The following is a 20,580-nucleotide window of genomic DNA, read 5'->3' as shown; positions in this document are numbered from 1 at the left end:
ACTGTGGCCAACCCACCTCGGGGATTTTAGACCCTTGGGTTAAAGACCCACCCGAGAATAAAAAGCAACTGCAGAGACTTTTAGGCCTGATTAATTATCACCGACACTTCATCCCAGATAAACACCTTGTAGACCTGGAAACGATCCAGGAACCCCTCTCGTCCAAACGGAAACGGGAAATATGGAGTCCTGAGGCCCAAAAGAGCTTGGAACGAATAGCCACCTGGTTTGCCTCTAACCCACGCCTAGCGCGATATAAAAGGGATTCACCTTTTATCATTACCCTGTTCTTTACACAACATCATTATGGGTACTCGGTATCACAAGACGGGCAACCGGTCTATAACTGGGCCCGACGGCTCAAGGGTCCTCAGTATCGATATGGACCCATAGGACTTATGTTACTAGCCGCAGGCGAGGCACGCATTTGGGCCCCGCTATCTAGTAAAGGGACCCTGATCGGCCCCGAGGTACACCTCATTCCTTGGCTCACGCGGCTGCCCCCCCCCAGTTTTCACGGGACCAGCCTAACTTGGCAACAGCTGTGTTATTTGGGGGAAATCACGTGGCGGGAATGGACGCTTAAATCGCTGCCAAACGATGTCCGATTCCCAGGAGTTTCGGAGCCCTTGTGTATAGAAACAAAATATGACCCCTGGATTGTGTCCGACGGGGGCACTTCCCCGACCCCCCGGGCAGGAGTTCTCTGTGCTAAATGTGACCATTTCCAGGTTGATCTCCTTCCCCCGGGTTCATCGGCCCAGCATAGCGAAGTTCATGGGGTCCTTCTCGCTGCCCAGCACGTTACCCAGGCCCATTCCGTTTCTGCTCAGGTCGTATTGGGTATAGACTCACAATTTTGTCTCAGCATCCTCACGGGAGAGGCTAATCCCACAGCGTTCATGCCACTGTGGGAGACTATTTTTGACCTCGTACGTAAGTTCTCCCGGCCCTGGTTTATAACCCATTGCCCGTCACATCGTCCTGACTCTAATCCCCTCCACCCCGAATTGGATCACAGAATGAGGGAAATTCAAGCCCCCCAACTGTGCCTGGGGCAGCAGCCCCAGCTAAACACCGACCCATTCCTCCAATGGCTTCATAAGGATTGGGGGCATTTGCCTAGCGGCCGCCTATACAATCAGTTAGCCCTAGGTGCTCAGGGAAAACCTGAGGTACGGCGGCAGGACTGTGAAAGAATCGTGCAGTCCTGCCTTAAGTGTGCACAAATCAAGTCCCAAAACCGCCCACGTTATGAGCGGTGGGCGTACGCTGCGGAGTATTTCCCTCCTGGCGCGGTGTGGCAAATAGATTTAATGGGACCCCTGCCTGGAGCCCGTCGCCACCCAAAGGCTCTGGTAGTGGTAGATTTGGGCTCCCGTCAAACTCACTGTATCCCTCTAAATACCACCACGGCTGCGGCTGTGGCTGGGGCACTGCAACAGGTAGCCGCAGCATGGGGTGTGCCCTCCGAAGTTCAAGCAGATGGAGGACCCCCGTTTACCAGCAAACGTTTTGAAGCATTAGTGCTGGGATGGGGGGCTTCCCTCCATATTCACTTGAAGTATCACCCCGAAAGTAATGGTGTTGTAGAGCGGAAAATCGGGGTTCTGAAAACCATGATACGTTCAGTTAATCCCAACGCTGACTATAAGGGTTGGAGTGCACTATTACCGCAGGTTCTAATCTCTCTCAATGCAAACTATTCTCGTTGGCCTGAAATCAGCCCCAGACCTAGAGGCCCCTGGACTCCCGTATATCAGCCTGACCAACTAGTCTGGGTGGCTGAGCCACAGGCCTCAGGTCACCGAGAACCCTACGCTGCCCAAATTGTAAGTGCAGGTAAATATCCTAACACCTACACGATTGTGGATGCCCGGGGCACCCACACCTTGGTCCATCATAACTGGATAAGCAAGCGTTCCGAGTCAGGAACGAACTAACGGGGGCCAATAAGGCCGCCTTCTGTTCTGTCTTACAGTTCGCCATAGCGGCGGGAGGCCAGAACAACGATCAGAGGGACCCACCTCTGCTGAACCCGAGACGGTATCGTGTGGGCGAAAATATCCATCAGCTTCTGTTCGCAGCCTATTGGATCCAGGAAGCCCTGGGAGGAAACATCGACTTATCTTCGCTGACCTCTGATAACTGTCTTGCATGTTCCAACAGGCTGTCTGTAAATAGGCCTTTGTTTGATTTATTGCCGTTAGTGTTTAACTTTAGTAGTATTAATAATCCCCTCAATTGTTCTTCCCCCTTTGCTCAGTGGCTCCCCACCGTACAATGGACAGGTTGCACAAATGATCTTTTTGACCCCATTTCCCCCCTTGTTTTTCCTATTTTTAATGAAATTAGGGTACGTCGTATGGGCCCACTCCCCTTGTCACCTGGGGAAAGGCCCATGGCATCCCACTGTTGGGCCTTTTTGGGACATAATCGAACAGAAACTAGTTGGGTTGGGGCCTACCCCAATTGTTCCCAGTGGCAGCTGGTAGATGGAAATGAGACGGCCAGCAGCCCTATTTTCAATCGTACGTCCCCACCTCCCATTTTATGCAGTAACCGCGGCTGGAAAATTGGGTCCGGCGGCAACACTTATAACGGCAAAAACTTCTATCAGCCCCTTAAACACACATATCTATCCCACAGCCACATTAAGAAGTTAGTTTTTAAGGGAGGCTCGGCCTGTCAGGACTCAACCTTTTCCCCTTGGTTCCTCAGACCCGGGCACTTTTGGCTGTGTGGCAAGGCAGCCTATGCGGTGCTTCCTCCCAATCCTAGAGGTGTATGTACCATTGGTTCTATTTTAATAAAAGGAGGTGGCATTTATGTTAAGACCTGGCAGCCCAGTTCAGCCGGGCGGGTTCGACGTTCTTGGGGATGGTGGGAGAGGGCAAAGGGTGCGTTGTCCTCTGTAGTATCTTCAGTGGTCTCATTTAACCCCGTGGGATATATGTTATTGCGTGAGCAAGTATTATTCCAATCGTTAGCTATAGAAACGCTAGCCAACACCACTGCAAAGGGCTTTAGCTTAGTTAATCAGCGATTAGGTGAATTAGCAGATTATTCTTTTCAGAATCGCTTAATGATACAATTTTTGTTGCAATCACGGGATTTTTGTGAAACCCTCATATCTATGTATCCACAGTTTAAAGATAAGTGCTGTATCTCTCTGTCTTCTATTTCTGGAAACTTAACTGAAGTGATTAATGACCTTCAGGCCTTGGGAACCGCTGTGCGTGAGTCCAGAGAGACCTTCCGCTTCTGGTCATGGCTGGAGTGGCTGGGCCTTGGTGCCTATAAGTCTTATTTTCAGGCCCTTTTTGTGTCGCTTGTGGTGGGCCTCTGCCTCCTCTGCCTCGGGTGTGCTTTTGTTAAGGCCTGTGTTCGGCGGATGGTGGGAAGTGCCCTTATTGCCTCGACCACTGAGACGCGTCCGCTCGTAGGAGCGGACGCTGACTCGGACACTGAGGTTTAGGTATGTTGGGCGTTGTCGGCCGGAGCATGGGGGCATGTTAGACCCCCAAGTTGGGCCCTAGGGCCACACAACAAGTGCTTCGGCCTCCACCCCCCAATGGAATTTTCCCCCAGCCCCCAGAACTGCCACTGATCACATAGCTGCTCAGAAAGCAGAACTTGTAACAGGAAACAGCACCTTGCGGTCGGCCGACCTGAGGAGGGGAAGTTCCCCTCACGACGGTTGCTTCCTGGGTAGAGATGCTGGGGGCCGATTGCCTCCCTTGTATGGGCATGAGCCACTCGCGACCCTGCAATTGGCTTATTGTAAATTATGACGAAAAATTCGTTATATATTGTTGGCCCCCCCCCGGGGACGGGCAGAGAGAAATCGAATTCCCGTCGAACCGTATCCAGGATTGATCACCCTGCAGTCTCTCTCCGGGCTCACGCGTTTCCCTGAAGCCTGACAGCTTGCCGGCCGTAATGAAACTTTTGTGGTTTGTATGTGTAAGTAAGATTAGCTGTTAAGGATATCTGTATATCTGTACTCCTAGATAAGAGGCAGAGACTGGTTCCAGCCGCCCCAAGGCTCCTGCTAGGGGAAACCCGTTGACCAGGAAACCTTGAACGCAAGGGGGACCAGTTGAGCCTCGCAATTTGTGTTTAATAAGATTAGTTGCTGCATTTATGATTACTAATAGCACCAATATCACTTTTACTAACCCCTGGGACGACCTGAATAATTACTGGGACTTAGAAAAATACCAGGGCCAGCTTTTATTTGTAATTGTAGTGTTTGTGTTATTTGCTCTAGTATTATATTGTAAGCCCAAGCTGTAACTAATTGTGTTATCCCTTATCCTTATCTGTGACTCATTTAATAAATCCTCAATCTTTAACACTACGACTGATTGCTTGCGTTATCCCCGTCACTACCCTTGGGCACTTGTCACCCCCCCCCCAGGGCATCCAGTGATCGAACCTCCGCCCTATTCCAACGCTCATTACCCGGTAGATAACGGGCACCTGGTGGCCATATCGGTGGAGCGAGGGGTGAGAGCAATCTGTAATCAACACCCACCAACAGATTGCAGGACAGGATCCATATTAGGACTCCCACACCGCCCTAAAAAACACATATGCTAGTTATTTCAGATACCTGTATTTAAATAAATACAAAACGTCTCTGAGAAACCTAGCAGAAAACTACTGGATTCTGAGAGAGACAAATGATATCACATTCATTTCCATTGTAAGAGACTGATGCCACAAGACTATTTGCCTACCTCCGACACATTCAATGCATGTGGGGATAGTTTTCAATTAAATTAACCCATGTCCTTGTTTCTCTAATCATTTGCCCATTTTATAGAGCTGGACAAACAACATGAATATTAGCAAATATATACAAAAGTAATGACATTTTTCTAATAAAGTATTCTTTTGTATATATATTATTCACCCAGCTCTATGCAAGACTAACTTCACTGCAAGGATTAAAAAAAAATAAAAACCACCACACCACACACCCAGGTGGATTATGAACCATTTATATTTTTCCTCAACCAAAGAATACACAAGCTTTGAAACAAAACAAAACTCACAAGAATTAGCTCTAATCACACAATATTTATACATAATATATAAATTTTGTATTTAAAAGTTCTTCCCTTTTTGTTTTTCCATTTTACATTGTTTACAATACTGTCTTAATAGCTGAATACACTTTTATCCAACTGTGTTTGCTGTCCTTCTCCATTTAGCTAATCATTAACTTTTCCCCATTTCTCTTGCATTATGAGGCAATGTGTTTATGTTTATCATTTCATTGTATGATAATGAAGATAATAAAACAATTGTTTAAGAGCTCCTTCTGCTGGTTGACTGCTTCTTTAACAACACAACAAAATATTGAAAGTCCTTATATTAAAAACGCTTTTATATATTTCTTTTGCAATCAAATGATTTGCTATAGAAACCAAAGTCTATTCCTTAAAAATGACAAATTTTAAGTACCACAATTTTTGGTGCCAAATCTACTTAAACTCCCTTTACAAGGAGCAGGTTAGAATATGTAAAATCAGATACTTGCCCATCACGTAACCAAACTACACAGAAACCATTTGCTTAGACTTACACACTAATTTGTTCCATACTGTTTTACCCCTGGCTCCTCTGCCTCTCACACCATAATAAATGGTTTCACTCTTTACTTCGGAATGCAAATCTTCTTGGGAAGAAAAGGAGATTCTAAAGGCGGCTGACTAGAGAGTTTGCCTCATAGTGACAGGATAAACATACACAGTCTCCTAGCTGGATTTGTGCCATCCTTAGTCATGCACAGCTGGTGTTTGCTCACTAAAATACTCTGTTCATAAACAAGCAATCTCAATCCTATTATTGCTGGCATCTATTAATTCAAGTTGTTTCAACTATAATAAATTGTCTCTGGCCATGTAGCTTTCATAAATAGTCATTCCACTCTGAATACGAATCATCTGGCATAAAACCCAAAAATTCTTTTGAGTGCTCCTGGGGGAGCGGAACTAACTGCTGCTACATCAAAGGAACTAGAAGAATAGTCTGTCAAAACTAAGCAAGCAATTAAAAATAGGACACAAGAGTAAAACTTAAGTTACCTCCCTAAAAGTATAGATTTATACATCTCAGCACAGCCTCAAGAGCCTGCACAATTCTTAACACTAATTAACTAATCCACATATAATAGGTAACTCACGGGTGCTACAAGTCTGAGGAGCAAGCACTAAGTGAAGACTACATTCCTAGCCTCTCTGGTCTTGCATAAAAAAAAATAATAATAAAAACCTTTTATATTGGACATGAAGTTTTCATTAGATACCTAAATGAAATCCTGTTTAAAATTAAATTATTTTCTGTTTAATTAGTCAGAGATGGGGTATACAGGGTGAGTTCAAAGGTAGTATCTCTGCATAGCAAAAAGCCACACCCACAGGGGTGGTTTGCTCGCACCTGGTCCTGGCAACTCACAACTCTCAGCAGTGGTCTGGGTCGCTGTGTGTGCGCATCACAGGTCCACACCTTGGGACCTTGCCTTGGCTTGAATGCTAAATCTACCAAGGGTAACTAATTGTGACAAACACTAGTGAAAGGGCATGTCTGGCCCACCAAGTGTACAAAAGTCTGCAACAGTGAAGCCAGCAAAACAAAGTATAACAAGGCAGAAAGTGCTATAGCAAGCTAGTGGAGAGCTTACAGCAGTGTGGCAAACAAATTACGATACACTGATCAACCAGAAAGCCAAGAAGTCATGATTGAATACTTGGCAAATAGTGGATGATAGAAACCAAATGAAGAATGGAAGGAGAAACAAAAGCATGCCAGCTTGCTCACTGCCCAAACAAGAGTCAACTTGTTCATTACTCAGAAACCAAGGTGGGGGGTGTGTGAAAAGAATGTGATCAGAACATACACAACAACACACAGAAAAGGGAATTACTTGATGAACTTGAAGGATAAGACATGTATAGGAACATGGAATACAAGAACATTACACCATGCTGGAGCACTTGCAATAATCTGCTAATTGAAAAGATACGAGTGGGAAATCACTGGTCTATGTGAAACAAGATGGGAAGGCAAAGGACAATTCTATCAAGATGAACTGATGGTGGACACTAGGACGGAGTTGTACTGGTGCTAAAGCAGAAGGCAAGCCAGGCTCTTAACGCATTTCACATGATACCACCTCTTACACTGAAGGCAAAAAGTGTAATAGAGATGAGAGGCTTTAATGCAAAAGTAGGACTGGATTGGACTTCCTGAGCTCCAGAAATAGACAGATTTAGACTCAGTGAAGAAAAGGAGAAGAAAAGCCACTAAATTTCTGCCTAATCAACAACCTGGTAATAACAAACAGGCTATTTCAACAAAGAAAGCTGCAGAGAAAATGGATTGGATATCACCTGATGGGCAAACAAAGAGATGACAGACTTTGTATTTGCGAATCACAGATAGAAATCAAGTGTGTTGTCATGCAGATTATGTGTGGCCAGTATCAGATCATGTATTAGTGTTGGCATCAAATGATGTCGAGACTGAGAACCGCCTAAAAAGTGCCAAGAACTAAGATTTATGACATGGACAAATTGAAAAAGCGAGACATAATCTAAAAATACAAAAAAAGCCATGCAGAAAAACATCATGGCTCTGGTGAAAGAAAAAATTAATGTTGAACAGACATGGAACAGTGTAAAAAATGGGATTACAAGAGCAGCTGAACATTTAGTGGGCCAAAACAAAGAAAGTAGGGTGGATAACAGATGAAATGGTGAAGTTGAGCGATAAGTGTAGGAAGCTGAAGTAGAGTGAAAGAAAGACACTAGTCTAAGAGATTAGTACAATAGGTTGACCAGAGAGATAAAACAGAAAGCAGGGAGAGACAGAAACAACTGGATAAGCAAACAATGTGAAGAATACATAAAAGAGAAAGATAAGAGAACTGAGTCAGACATACAAGTTGAAGATGGAAGTGAAAGAAAAGCTTAAGTAAATAACTGAGGATGAACGAGCAAAAATAAGCAATGAAAAGAATATTTTGAAGAGCTGCAAAATGTGCAGAACACAGTAGATGAAATGGATTTAGAGAAGCTTCCCAATACAAATGAGGGAGAGCAGATACCAGAATTCTTAGAAAATAGTAGTAAAGATCTCGATAGAAAGGCTGAAAAAGGTGCTGGAAAATGACAACATAACCACAGAGCTGTTGCAAGCAGGTGAGAAACAAATAGAGGAAAAAGAAAGAAGAGAGAATGTGCTGAGCTTATAGGGAAAAGCAATAGTAGTACCAATCTATAAAGAAGGGAGGTAAGTGAGTCCATGAATCAAAGAGGAATTAGAGTGCCAGGCAGGGCCGGCTTTAGGACTGTTTGCCACGTGGGGGACAGAGAATCTAGGGCTACGTCTTCACTACCTGCCGTATCAGCGGGTAGCAATCGATTTCTCGGGGATCGATATATTGTGTCTCATCTAGACGCGATCTATCGATCCCCGAACGAGCTCCTGTTGACTCTGGAACTCCACCAACGCAAACAGCGGTAACGGAGTGGACAGGGGGAGCCGCAGACGTCGATCCCGCGCCGTGAGGATGGTAGGTAACTCGATCTAAGATACTTCGACTTCAGCTACGCTATTCACGTAGCTGAAGTTGCGTATCTTAGATCGATTTCCCTCCCAGTGTAGACCAGCCCTAAGTTTGTCCAGAAGGAGGCTGGGAGGAGGAAGTCAAGAGTTGAAACAGCCAAGCATCCAGACACAGAAAAGAGAAACTGTGACCCACAGAGATTGGGAAGAGACTGTTTTAGTTACTACATGCTAATGACATAGCTCCGAGAATGGGTGTATTATATGACTCCAGTCTTGGTCATATGATGAAGACCCCTAGGGAAAAGGAAAACAAAAGACAGATACTGCTAAGCTGCCCGAGACAAGGATGGGATGCCAGAGAGTAGGTGTATACATCTACAAGGATTTACAAAGAATAATTCACAAAGTAGGCAAAAGGCAAAACATTTGGACTGAAGATCAGCATGGAGAATGGGAACTGTCAGGATGACAATAAGAAAAATTGAACTAGCCACTACTGCATTTGGAAAATTCTGGAAGATCTGAAAGTCTGAAGACATTTCAAGAAACATGAAGCATATATGAGACAACTGTGGTGCCAATACTGCTGAACAAGTCAGAAAGCAGATAAATGAAATATATTGACTGCAGATATGACCTGGCTGAGGGAAATAACAATTCAAGAAAGAAGACTGGAGATCATTCATGGTGATACATACCAGAATGCAAGAAACTAGAAAGAAAGGAAGATCAAGGATGTGTTGGATAGACACAGAACTAGAACGTTAAAAATGAACAAAACCGTAAAGCTGGTACAAGACAGAAAGCTGCAAAGGGTACTACTCCATTGTTACGTAGGTTCTTGCGGACCACAGAGGGCAATTTATGAACATCAATGTGGGTTGCACTGGAAAAGTCATGATATCCAGGTTTTCAGCTGATCACAAGTTTACACTCATGGACACGCTGAGACACTATTCCCACCCGTCGTAACCCTAAAGCCTTGCTCAAGTTGTCGGTCTGGCCAATTGTCGGTCAGGCCAGAGCTGTGTGCAGACATGCAAGCATGTCATGAACAAAGGAGTAGTGTGCCGGGTGCACCAGTAGTGTGTCGGGTGAACCCTCGTGAGCCATATATGGACATGAAAGCCTGTCTCGGACAAAGAAGGCAGTGTGCCGAGTGCAGCCTCTGCTGACGTAAGGGGCTCCAGCCCGGAACCCGGAAGGCGAAGGAGCTAGGAACCAATCCAATGCCAACACGTGTAAAAAGGGAACCAATCCAAAATTGACACAAGTACAGACCCCCAAATAAAACTATGTCTCATGCCAAAATCAGTAGGAGTCCTGCGTGTTAGCTGAGACGCCTGATCACCCTGTCAGCCAGGAGTCTCCTTCGGATTTTGCCCGCTCGCGTCATGTCGAAATAAAACCACGTCCCCTAATTCGTTATGTACTCGGTGCCTACGCTGCTGGTCAGCTGTATTTGGAGTGTGGTACGTATTTTGTAACTTCTACAAGTATTCTGCCTTGCTAACTCCCCCTGCTCCTTGCCTCCTTTCTTCTGTCCCTTATTCTGTGTATAGAAGAAGTGGTTACTTTTATAACCTACACTCCCTGCCTTTGCTTCCCTTTTTTTTTTCTTTTTTTTGTATGAAGAAGTGTATAGTTTAAATAGATAATAGCTCTAGCTGATAAATTGTTTTTTCCCTGGCCCAAGCTGTAACTTGTCCCTGTTACTAATTAAAGAAGAATAAACACAGCCATTTGGCTTTTAAACCCAATTCTGCCGTGTTCCATTGTTCCTCCCCCATTAAATAGCCACTCGAACCTTACATGTCCCAGTCATGGCGTCACGAACAGGATGGGGCGAGGAAAATTGCTCTCTGCCACCAACCCACAATAATTGTCCGTGGCAAACTAAAGCTACTGATAAAACCCCCATGAGTTTAACCATTTCCAGCACCATATCTTACTTGATCAGGGGCATTCTGAGGCAATTAGCTGGAATTGCATTATCGGAGTCGGCTATTCGAGTCAAACCTATACTGCTAGCCTGTTAATTGATGCTGCAGGCTGCCTTTTAACGTGCCACTCGGGCCTTCGGCTAACCCCTACAGAGGCCAGTTACCGGCCGACTTGTATCAAGTCGGGGGAAGCCGGTGCTGGCACTGATCCAGCACGATTGTGGAAAGATACCCAAAAGATTTTAAAAGCTGCTGGGGGCACCTGTCCGCCCACCCACCCCCGAGACTCCCAAGCGGGGGCCCTGCACACGTGCTAGTAATTCAGCTCATGCAGGAGTTAGAGGATGGAAAGGTATCTAAAAAGCTTTGATCCGACCAGTATAAATCAGAGGCTGTTGCCAGTGCTTATTACAAAATCCTAGGCTTAGCTCTAGATAAGTTAACTATCGTAATGGGGGCTTTAATCTCCACCGCTCGAAATATAAGTGATACCCCCAAGGCTGCCGGTGCAACCCAACCATCGTCCGAAACCTCACCTCCTTCCTTCTTGCCAGATCTTAAAATTCCTGAATCTTCTCCCCCACCATATCTGTCAGCTCCACCCCTTACCCCCAAAGTGAATTTAGAAAAGTCAGCTCCCAGCTTCTACCCAGTTTTACCACCCCCAACCCCCGAAGAAATTCCTTCCAGTCCCATTGAGGCCATGCTGGTGCAGTTAACAGGCATTAAGGTAGACACAACCAGGGCTCAAAATGTCACCTATGAATGGCGCACCCGCAGCAAAGCAGAAATGAAGGAGTTTATTAGCGACACCGGGCGAGAACAAAATGAGCCGATATTTACTTGGTTGGGACGGCTCATTTTAGAATTCGGCCAGGAGCTGGTTGACCAGGAGGAAGCAACCTTACTTTCCCGAAGCACCTCCTGGTCTAGAGGGACTGCTCGCGGAGTACTCCTTGCTGCCCCTATCTGGCCCATTTCTGTTCCAGTGGCAGCGTACTTACAAGTCCAAAATAGCCCTCAAGCATTCCAGCTCCCCCAAGAAGGTATTTCTACCCCCTGCAGTTTAATTTATAGCATTGCAGGGGCATCCCTCGTTTGGTGGGTTCCCGTGCAAACGCCACTAGGTTTAGCACAAGCACAACAGCAATTACGCTCATTTCAGGCTTATTGCTGTTACTGATCCTGCCAGTATCCTTGTACATGAACAAGCAGTAGATATCGCACTGGACAGTAGCCCCCTTGGAGATGCAAGCACGCTATTATGGATACGGGGGTTCCCAGGGCGACCGGTCACTTCCCTGTTCCAGGCTATGGATCGCTTAAAGTGGCCTACCCCCAACCACCCATAGTGGCCACAAGCACAGTAGCCCCTGGGGCTAAGCCCAAGTACCCCGAACGTTCTTATATAGAGCAAAAAATTTTGGGGTTCCTATTATATAAGGGAGGCCTTAGCAAGGATGCTGACCACAAGCTAACCCCCGAACAACAAAAAGCTCTAGCCATAACTTTGGGGTGGGAGGACCATCCGGAAGGCCCACATCAGGAAAACAATTCAAGACCAGTTGCGTAATGGCGGTCAACACCCGGTCTTGTGATCCGAGGCCGTATTTTCCCCTAGTTACCCGTGATAATCAGGAAGTTCAGTTTCTATTAGATACAGGCGCCCAAGTATCTATTATTTCCCCATCCATACCCCACAAACGTACGGGTCATGTCATCCACATCCAAGGCTTAACAGCATCGAGTCTCGACCGGAAGTTAAAGTAAAAGCTACCCTTTGGGGCACCCTGTCCAGTTTACCACCCTTTTAGGAGATCAGGCCATTCTTGGGGTGGGTGAGCTTAAGGCTTTTAAGCTGGCCCCAGTCATTGTTACTGCCCTGCCTGCCGCTTTAATTGCCAATCCCCACGAACCCCGTGCTAGTAATCCAACCCCATGGAAATATCAACCTATCCCCACACCCCCCCAGGGAAAAGCCGCCATTAGCCAACTTTTAACTCAACTTGAAGACGCCCAGCATATTTGTTGTGTCACCACTAGTCGATATGTCCAGTGCATGGGGCATCCCAAAGCCTCATAAACCCAATGAGTATCGTACGGTTATTGATTACCGTTCGGCTAAACAACATATTGAGGCTATTGCGTTCGCAAGCCAGTGGGATCTACCTACAATTGAACGCGTCCTCCTTAATCGCCAGGCTAAATGGGCGTGCACCCTTGATCTTAAGGATATGTACTATCAGATTCCCCTTTATGACCCACAAGGGCTTCTCAATTTCGCATATGAAGGCGCCCAGTATCAGTGGCTGGTCTGCCCCCAAGGATATCAGAACTCGCCAGCCTGTGCTACTGAGACCTTGAGTCGGACCCTTCAAGTCGTTTCACCCAAGCCCGGGTGAGAGGTCGTTCATTATGTAGACGACATCCTTATTTGTAGTCCTGACTCTAGCCCTGTCCAAACTCTTACCGATCAGGATCTTCAGGCTCTAGATAATGACAAATGGGAGGTTAATAAGGCAAAAAGCTGCCTATTGCCCTCAACCTCGTTCCAGTTTTTAGGGTTCAGCGTGGAGGAAAGGATCCTCCAGCATTCCTCATACCATTCATTACAACCCCAAAGTTAAGGTGGGAACCCATCCCCCCCCCCCAAAAAAACAAATTCAAAGAGTGCTCAGAATACTTAACTATCACCGAGCTTTTCTTCCAGCCATGTTACTCAATGCTCTTTTTACCGTCCAGCAATTTGCAAAAAGAAAAAGGCTGCTCTGGACTGAGGAAGCCGATCAGGCAATAAATAATTTAACAGCACGGCTTCACTCTAATCCAGCCCTTTACCGATGGGACCCAAAAGATCCAATCCTCATCAAGTTGTCAATCACAGCTCACGGCCCAAGAAAACCAAGCGGTATATCACAACGCTCACACCTTTAATAGTCCAGAGCACCGGTATGGGTCGGTAGGACACATGCTCCTCGGGGTTAAATTGGCCGCCCTTTGGGCTCGGTTAGCCTGCGGAAAGCTCCAAGACCCCCACGTACAGCTCATCCAATGGCTGTCGTTTACCCCAGGCCCGCAGTTTCACGGCTCATCAGCCACTTAGGAGAAACTGGTGTTTACAGCGCAATGGGTATTATGTTCAAGTTCCACTACTGAGGAGGACCTCAGCCTAGCCTAGTGCAATTGAACCATGGATCGTGTCCGATGGGGGCACGGCCCCTTCCCCCCATGCCGGTATGTTTTGCCAACAGTGTAAAGTATTCCAGGCTGAGCTCCTCCCAAGTCATGCCTCAGCACAACTAGCTGAGGTCCAGGGCATATTCCTAGCCGCCTCCCACCTCGCCTGTGCCCATCCCCGTACTCAAGTCGTTCTGGGTATAGACTTCGCTTACGGGGTGTCCATCCTCACTCGCGAGAGGCAGCCGCAAGCACATGAGGAATTATGGGAGCAAATTTTTACCCTTATGCATAAGACCAAATTGCCCTGGTTTGTTACTCATTGTCCCTCCCACCGATCTGACAGTAATCCTTTACATACCGCTCTTGATCAACGCCTCCGAGCCTTTAAGGCCGAGAACCCCAGCAGCCCTGAGGTAGCCTCCATCGCCCTTACAGAAGCCCAAGACCCCTTTTTAACATGGCTATGTGAGGAATGGGAACACCTACCTGGGCAAGCCCTTCACCAAGTTCTTACAGCCCACGGGTACCGCAAAGCGGATTTGATCCGTAAGCACTGTAATGAAGCCATTCATGCCTGTCAGCAGTGCCAGGCAAGTCGCCAGATGTCCCAGCCTGCCATAGCTCACGGAGCGTTACAACCCCAGCTCTTCAGCCCTGGACATCATTGGCAATTAGATTTAATTGGCCCCCTAGCTGGAGCCAAATTGTTTCCAAAGGGGCTGGTAGCTGTAGATCTAGGCTTGCGCCAAATTCATTGCGCCCCTAAGGCGGTCTACAGCCCCAGCAGTTAACAAGGCATTACTTCAAGTTTTTGCAGCCTGGGGTGTCCCCTCTGAAATCCAAACCGATGGAGGCCCCTCATTTACCAGTCATAGTTTCGAAACCTTAGTTGCCAAATGGGGCGCCCGGCTTCACGTCCATCTCCCCTACCAACCCCACAGCAATGGTGTCATAGAGCGTCGCACTGGAATTTTCAAAACGCAACTCCGTGCCATCATTGGAAAACCTGACTACAAAGGCTGGCCTTTAGCCCTGCCTCAAGCCCTTATTACATTGAATGCGGCTTATAGTCGGTGGCCAAAGATTGATCCGGAGCCACTCCCACCCTAGAAACCGGTTTTCACCCCCCAAGAGCCAGTATGGCTACGTGCCCCAACAGCATCCGGGCGCTCGCAGCCCCTTCCAGTCATGGTTCTCAAGCCCGGCCATTTCCCCAATACGTATCAAGTTGTGTGCACTGGCCAGTCAGAAACCCAGCTGGTTCATCACTACTGGCTCAGGCGGCGATCATAATGGGACCCACCCTAGGGCTCTTCCCATCCTCTGTTTTCTCGTTTCACGTTTATTCACAACCAAATCAGCCGCATCTGAACCCTCTGGTGAACTGGATCCTAGCCTATGCCCGTCAGGAACTCCTGGCCGCTAATTCAGGCGATGTTTCTTCCATTCCCCCAAATCAGCATTATGTGGTATGCTCTAGCCCCCTATCCATCCCTGGGGGGACTCCTTTTCCCTTGAGTTTCTCCCCATTAAAGATGTGTCTCGCGAGGATCCCGCCTCGCAGTGTGATAAACCTGATTGGCCCTGGCGACACCTGTTTACCTGTAATTCTACCCAATCAGATCGATTTGAGACCCCTAGCACTTTTATTTCTGTGCTTGACCCCAGGCCTCCTGCCAGCTCATTTTGTATTTTTGGGTCCCACCTCCCACCATTCCTGGGGAGCGTATCCCAACTGTTCTCACTTTTGTATGCCCCCACCCCCTTGTCACTGGTGTGATGTAGTATATGATTTTAATGATGGCTATGATGATCCTTAATAGGCCAGGGAACTCCCCCAGCTGGTATTATCAAGCATTCAAGTCCACTCTAGCCACCCTTAATCAGTCTAATGTCCCCATTACTGTTTTTGATGCCAACTCATGGTTATCTTCTTCCCGCTTTGCGTTTTCTACTAATGAGCAAACAGTTGGCCTTAGAGCCATTGATTGGGCATGTCGTTACTGGGTCACAGCTGTACGCAACCCCGCAATTGAGGATAAAAGAAACATGCTCCTTAGATGGGCCAACACCTCTAGCTTGTATTCTCCCCCTGGAATTTATTGGTTGTGTAGCCATGGCAGTACCCACAGTCATCTTCAGTCCCCCAAGGGCATTTGTGCTCTTGGTCAAATTTTCATTAAAGGAAGTGGAGTCTTTCACAGACCTCCCCCTGTATTTGGCCCACACAAACGCGAATTCGCATGGTGGACCCGGCTCAAATCCGCCACCGAGACCCTCTTCTGGGGCTATGTACAGTTTAACCCCCTCAGTTATGCCTTTACCCGCAATCAGCTTTGCAGCCTTTCAGTAAAATTAGGGATGCTTACTAATCTTACAGCCCTTGGATTCCTCCAGGTTGATGATTCTCTTACTATCTTAGCCAAGTATGCTAAGCAGAATAGCTTAATGCTACAACTCTACTCCACTAGGACTTTTGTGAAGCCCTAGAAAATCTTGACCCCCGCTTCAAGGACCAGTGCTGCCTTCGCCTACGTCCTGGATGGAACAACGTCTCCGCTATCTCTCAACAGCTGTCATCACTAGCCGTCCGCATCCGTGATGAACGCCAATCCTGGGACTGATGGCAAACCACTTTGTTGGGGTGGGGACTAGGATCTTGGGCACAATCCCTCAAGCAATGGTTAATTATTGCAGTAGTTATTATTGTTATTTTTTGTTTAGGCCTTGCAGTTATTAAAGCCTTCATAGTTAAAGCTGTATCTGCTTTTCCCGTTCAAGTTAAATACTCCCCACTCCAACCCTCCGACAACCAGTTGGACACTGAGTCTTTGATCTAAATTTTTACCCCTTTCCTAGACTCACCCCCTCTTCCTGGGCATGGGCTATCCCTTTCGTAGCGGACCGACAATCGGCCACGGGGGCACGTCGCAACCCTAAACCCTTGCTCAAGTTGTCGGCCTGGCCAATTGTCGGTCAGGCCAGAGCCGTGTGCAGACATGCAAGCATGTCACGAACAAAGGAGTAGTGTGCTGGGTGCACCAGTAGTGTGTCCGGTGAACCCCCCGTGAGCCATATATGGACATGAAAGCCTGTCTCGGACAAAGAAGGCAGTGTGCCGAGTGCAGCCTCTGCTGACGTAAGGGGCTCCAGCCCGGAACCTAGAAGGCGAAGGAGCTAGGAACCAATCCAATGCCAACACATGTAAAAAGGGAACCAATCAGAAACCGACACAAGTACGGACCCCCAAACAAAACTATGTCCCACGCCAAAATCAGCAGGAGTCCCAACGTGTTAGCTGAGAGTTCTGATCACCCTGTCAGCCAGGAGTCTCCTCCGGATTTTGCCCGCTCGTGTTGTGTCGTGTCGAAATAAAACCACATCCCCTAATTCGTTATGTACTCGGTGCCTATGCTGCTGGTCAGCTGTATTTGGAGTGTGGTACATATTTTGTAACTTCTACAAGTATTCTGCCTCTGCTAACTCCCCCCGCTCCTTGCCTCCTTTCTTCTGTTCCTTATTCTGTGGATAGAAGAAGTTGTTACTTTTATAGTCTATACTCCCTGCCTTTGCTTTCCCCCCTTTTTTTTTTGTATGAAGAAGTGTATGGTTTAAATAGATAATAGCTCTAGCTGATAAACTGTTTTTTTCCCTGGCCCAAGCTGTAACTTGTCCCTGTTACTAATTAAAGAAGAATAAACGCAGCCATTTGGCTTTTAAACCCAATTCTGCCGTGTTCCGTTGTTCCTCCCCATTAAATAGCCACTCGAACCTTACGTGTCCCAGTCACCACCAAGTGACATTGTCATAAATGGAATTACTGTCCTCACTGTTATTCTGGGGGACCCTGCATACCTCCTTTTTACTAGGCTTATGAATCCATACCCTGATTTCAGAGGCCCAGGCAAAAGAGGATTTAATTACACACTCAGCAGGTGCAGAATGGTTGTTGAATGTGCTGTTGGGAGATTGAATTCCATTGGAGACATTTACAGAACCATTTGGATGCCAGTGTCATCAACCCTGTCCACATTACCGTGGCTTGCTGTGCTCTTCACAATCTTTGTGAAGCCAGAGGCGAGCCATTTCCCTCTGAACAGATCTATGACAGTGAGGGGCCACTGAATCAGCACTTTCTGGCTGAATGTACACCTACCACATCTGGAGCTGGATGCATCCAGGTAACAGAGGTCAGAGATGCTTTGTGTTCCCACATTGTGGACCTGTATGGCCCAATGGAAGAGAGGGAATAGTACCTTTATGAATGTGCTGGGAGGGCAGGGTACAGGTGCAAGTAGGGTGTTTGAGGAAGAGATGTGGAATTTTAGTGCCAATGCATTGTACTTATGAATGACATGACCACTTATAAAATGGGGGATGGATATTATCCACAGTATAGAACCATAGGGTTAGGAGGGACCACAAGGGTCATCTAGTCTAACCCCCTGCCAAAATGCAGGATTTGTTGTCTAACCACCCAAGACAAATGGCTATCCAGCCTCCTTTTGAAAAACTTCAGTGAAGAAGCTTCCACAACCTCCCTAGGCAGTCTGTTCCCTTGTCCTACTGTTCTTACAGTTAGGAAGTTTTACCTGAGATTTAATCTAAGTCTGTACAGATTGATGTAAAAAAGTGATTGAAGTTTGAACTAATATAGATAACTATATTGAGGGAAAGTCTGTGCATATTAATTCCTAATTGTCCCTGCTCATGTGTTCACCTTATCATTTTGAATGATGTAAAGCAGTGACAGAAACAAACTTCCTTGATTAAATAAAAAAAAATGTATAAACGTGTTAGAAAAGTACAACATTCACCCATTGCCAGGCAGGTCAGCTGCCATTACCACACCAAAACCCCAGTAACAGCAGAACCTTACATAAATCAAAAACAAAAAAAATCCCACTTTCACTATATGGCAGGGGAAGAGGACCAATTCCTTCTTAAGTTTTAACGCAATGGTTAGAGTACTCACCTAGAATGAGTAAGACCCTCCAGTTCAAGTCCCCCATCCTCCTGAGAGAAGAGATTTGAACAAGCATCTCCCACCTCTGAGGTGAATGTCCTAACCACTGGGCTATGGGATATTCTGATGTAGTGCTCTCTCAATCTCTCCTGTTGAAACTGTTCCACTGTGCATAAAATAATGAAAAACTCATTGGGTCAGAGAGAGAAAGAGAGCAAGCATGAGGATCACTCTAGCTTTTTATTTAAAGCACGCCCCAGGGAGATGGGAGAGCTAGAATCCAGTTCCCTGCTCCAATGACTTTTTAAAATTATTTATCAAGAGTAGAACAACTTCAACAGAAGCGACCAGCAGAGCCTTACATCAGATTATCCCATAACCCAGTAGATAGCACATTCCCTTCAGAAACTGCAACTCCCTGTTCAAATCCCATCTCCGATGGAAGAGGAACTTGAGCATCTCCCACATCCCAGGTGAGAACTCTAACCACTGGACTAAAAGTTATGAGGAAGGTTGTTCTTCTCCTGCAGCTTCTTGTAAAAGCAGCATATGCATCTAACCCCAAAAAGAGTTTGCAGCTGAGAATCCCAAACAGAGGGAAGCGCTTCCCTTCAACCTGGACTTGGGCTCCAAACTGCTAAGGGGTAGGGCTTAGAACACAACCTTCACATTGGCACTTCCCATTGGCTAGCTTAGGCAAGTTGTCACCTATCATGCTGGCTTTTGTACATCCTATTTGGAGGTGTCTACATCTCCCCATTCATTGTATAAAGAGCCCTAGCCGCCTAACTCAGGCTTGATGAATCCCAGTGATATTGTAGGCACTTAAAATTTAGGCATCATCATGCCTAACTTTCTTTCTGCATCTAGTCCTATATGTATTTGCTCTGTACAGTAGCTAATGCCTTATCCATACAAACAGTATTTTATAGATCTTCCTTTGCTCTTAAATATAACGGATACTTGTAGAAGACAAAGAATCTGGCCTACTTCTGAGTTGACTTACTTCAATGGAAGTACTCCAAATTTACAGGTTTCAGAGTGGTAACCGTGTTAGTCTGTCAGTAAAAACAATGAGGAGTCCTTGTGGCACCTTAGAGACTAACACATTTATTTGGGCACAAGCTTTCGTGAGTTAAAGCCCACTTAAGCTGATGCCCAAATAAATGTGTTAGTCTCTAAGGTGTCACAAGGACTCCTCGTTTTTTCCCAATTTACAATGGCTGGTGAGCATAGTAAAGCCCTCTTATTCTTAACAGTACGCTGGTTCCAGCTGCCCATTTCTGACCTGAAATTACAATTTTAGCTTTGTGATATCACAAGTTACAGTAATAATCTTGTGTTAGCCTTTACAAAAAACTGACTTTAAGGCTTCAGGGAGACATTTAGTTCCTTTTTCTTCAGCCTTTCATTTCAAGTATTTTTGTATATTAATTGCTCCCATAGAAGAGTAAACCTCTGTTACCATTATCTATCACCTACACAACTTTTTTTCCAAATCAGTATCATGAGAAAGTAAACTCAAGCCTGTGCCAATAGCCACTAGTATGGACCTATGTGCCCTTGCAGAATCCAGCAAACTCACAGACACACTGATAGGGGCAGAGGACAGTGCTAGCAAACCCAGGTGAAGCATCAGGACTACTGACTCATTCACTGTGCCAACAAAATAAACAAATCAACATAAAATGTAACTTCCTTTATTTCTCATAGCATTTTACTCAGAGTAAATACTTTGATTTCATTTAACTAGTGGCCCCCACTAGTAACTTTTTATTTACATCACTCACAACAAACTAGGTTTATTTTAAGTTTGATAACTAATTGTTCACCTACCGAATCATGTGCTGCTAATGCAAGGGCTATGTTTACTGTAAGGAAGGAAAGGAAAAAAAAAGTTAATCAGCA

At 46.1% G+C, this 20,580-nt stretch overlaps 1 protein-coding gene across 5 annotated transcripts in view; it reads right to left on the bottom strand.

The window, feature by feature from the left end:
- The window catches only part of NUBPL (NUBP iron-sulfur cluster assembly factor, mitochondrial), a 173,385-nt gene that overhangs the window by 138,024 nt on the left and 14,781 nt on the right, over positions 1–20,580 (bottom strand). For 4 of the 5 annotated variants that reach the window (XM_050953940.1, XM_050953944.1, XM_050953942.1 and 1 more), the window contains one exon: positions 20,509–20,543. The exons of the other annotated variant lie outside the window; for it this stretch is intronic. In XM_050953940.1, coding sequence (XP_050809897.1) covers positions 20,509–20,543 — 35 coding nt within the window. The remainder of the gene's footprint in view (positions 1–20,508; positions 20,544–20,580) is intronic. 5 annotated transcript variants of the gene reach the window in all.

This window comes from Gopherus flavomarginatus, chromosome 5, assembly GCF_025201925.1.
Source record: "Gopherus flavomarginatus isolate rGopFla2 chromosome 5, rGopFla2.mat.asm, whole genome shotgun sequence".
NCBI classification, from domain to species: Eukaryota; Metazoa; Chordata; order Testudines; family Testudinidae; genus Gopherus; species Gopherus flavomarginatus.
This window is presented reverse-complemented; position numbering and strand designations above follow the sequence as displayed.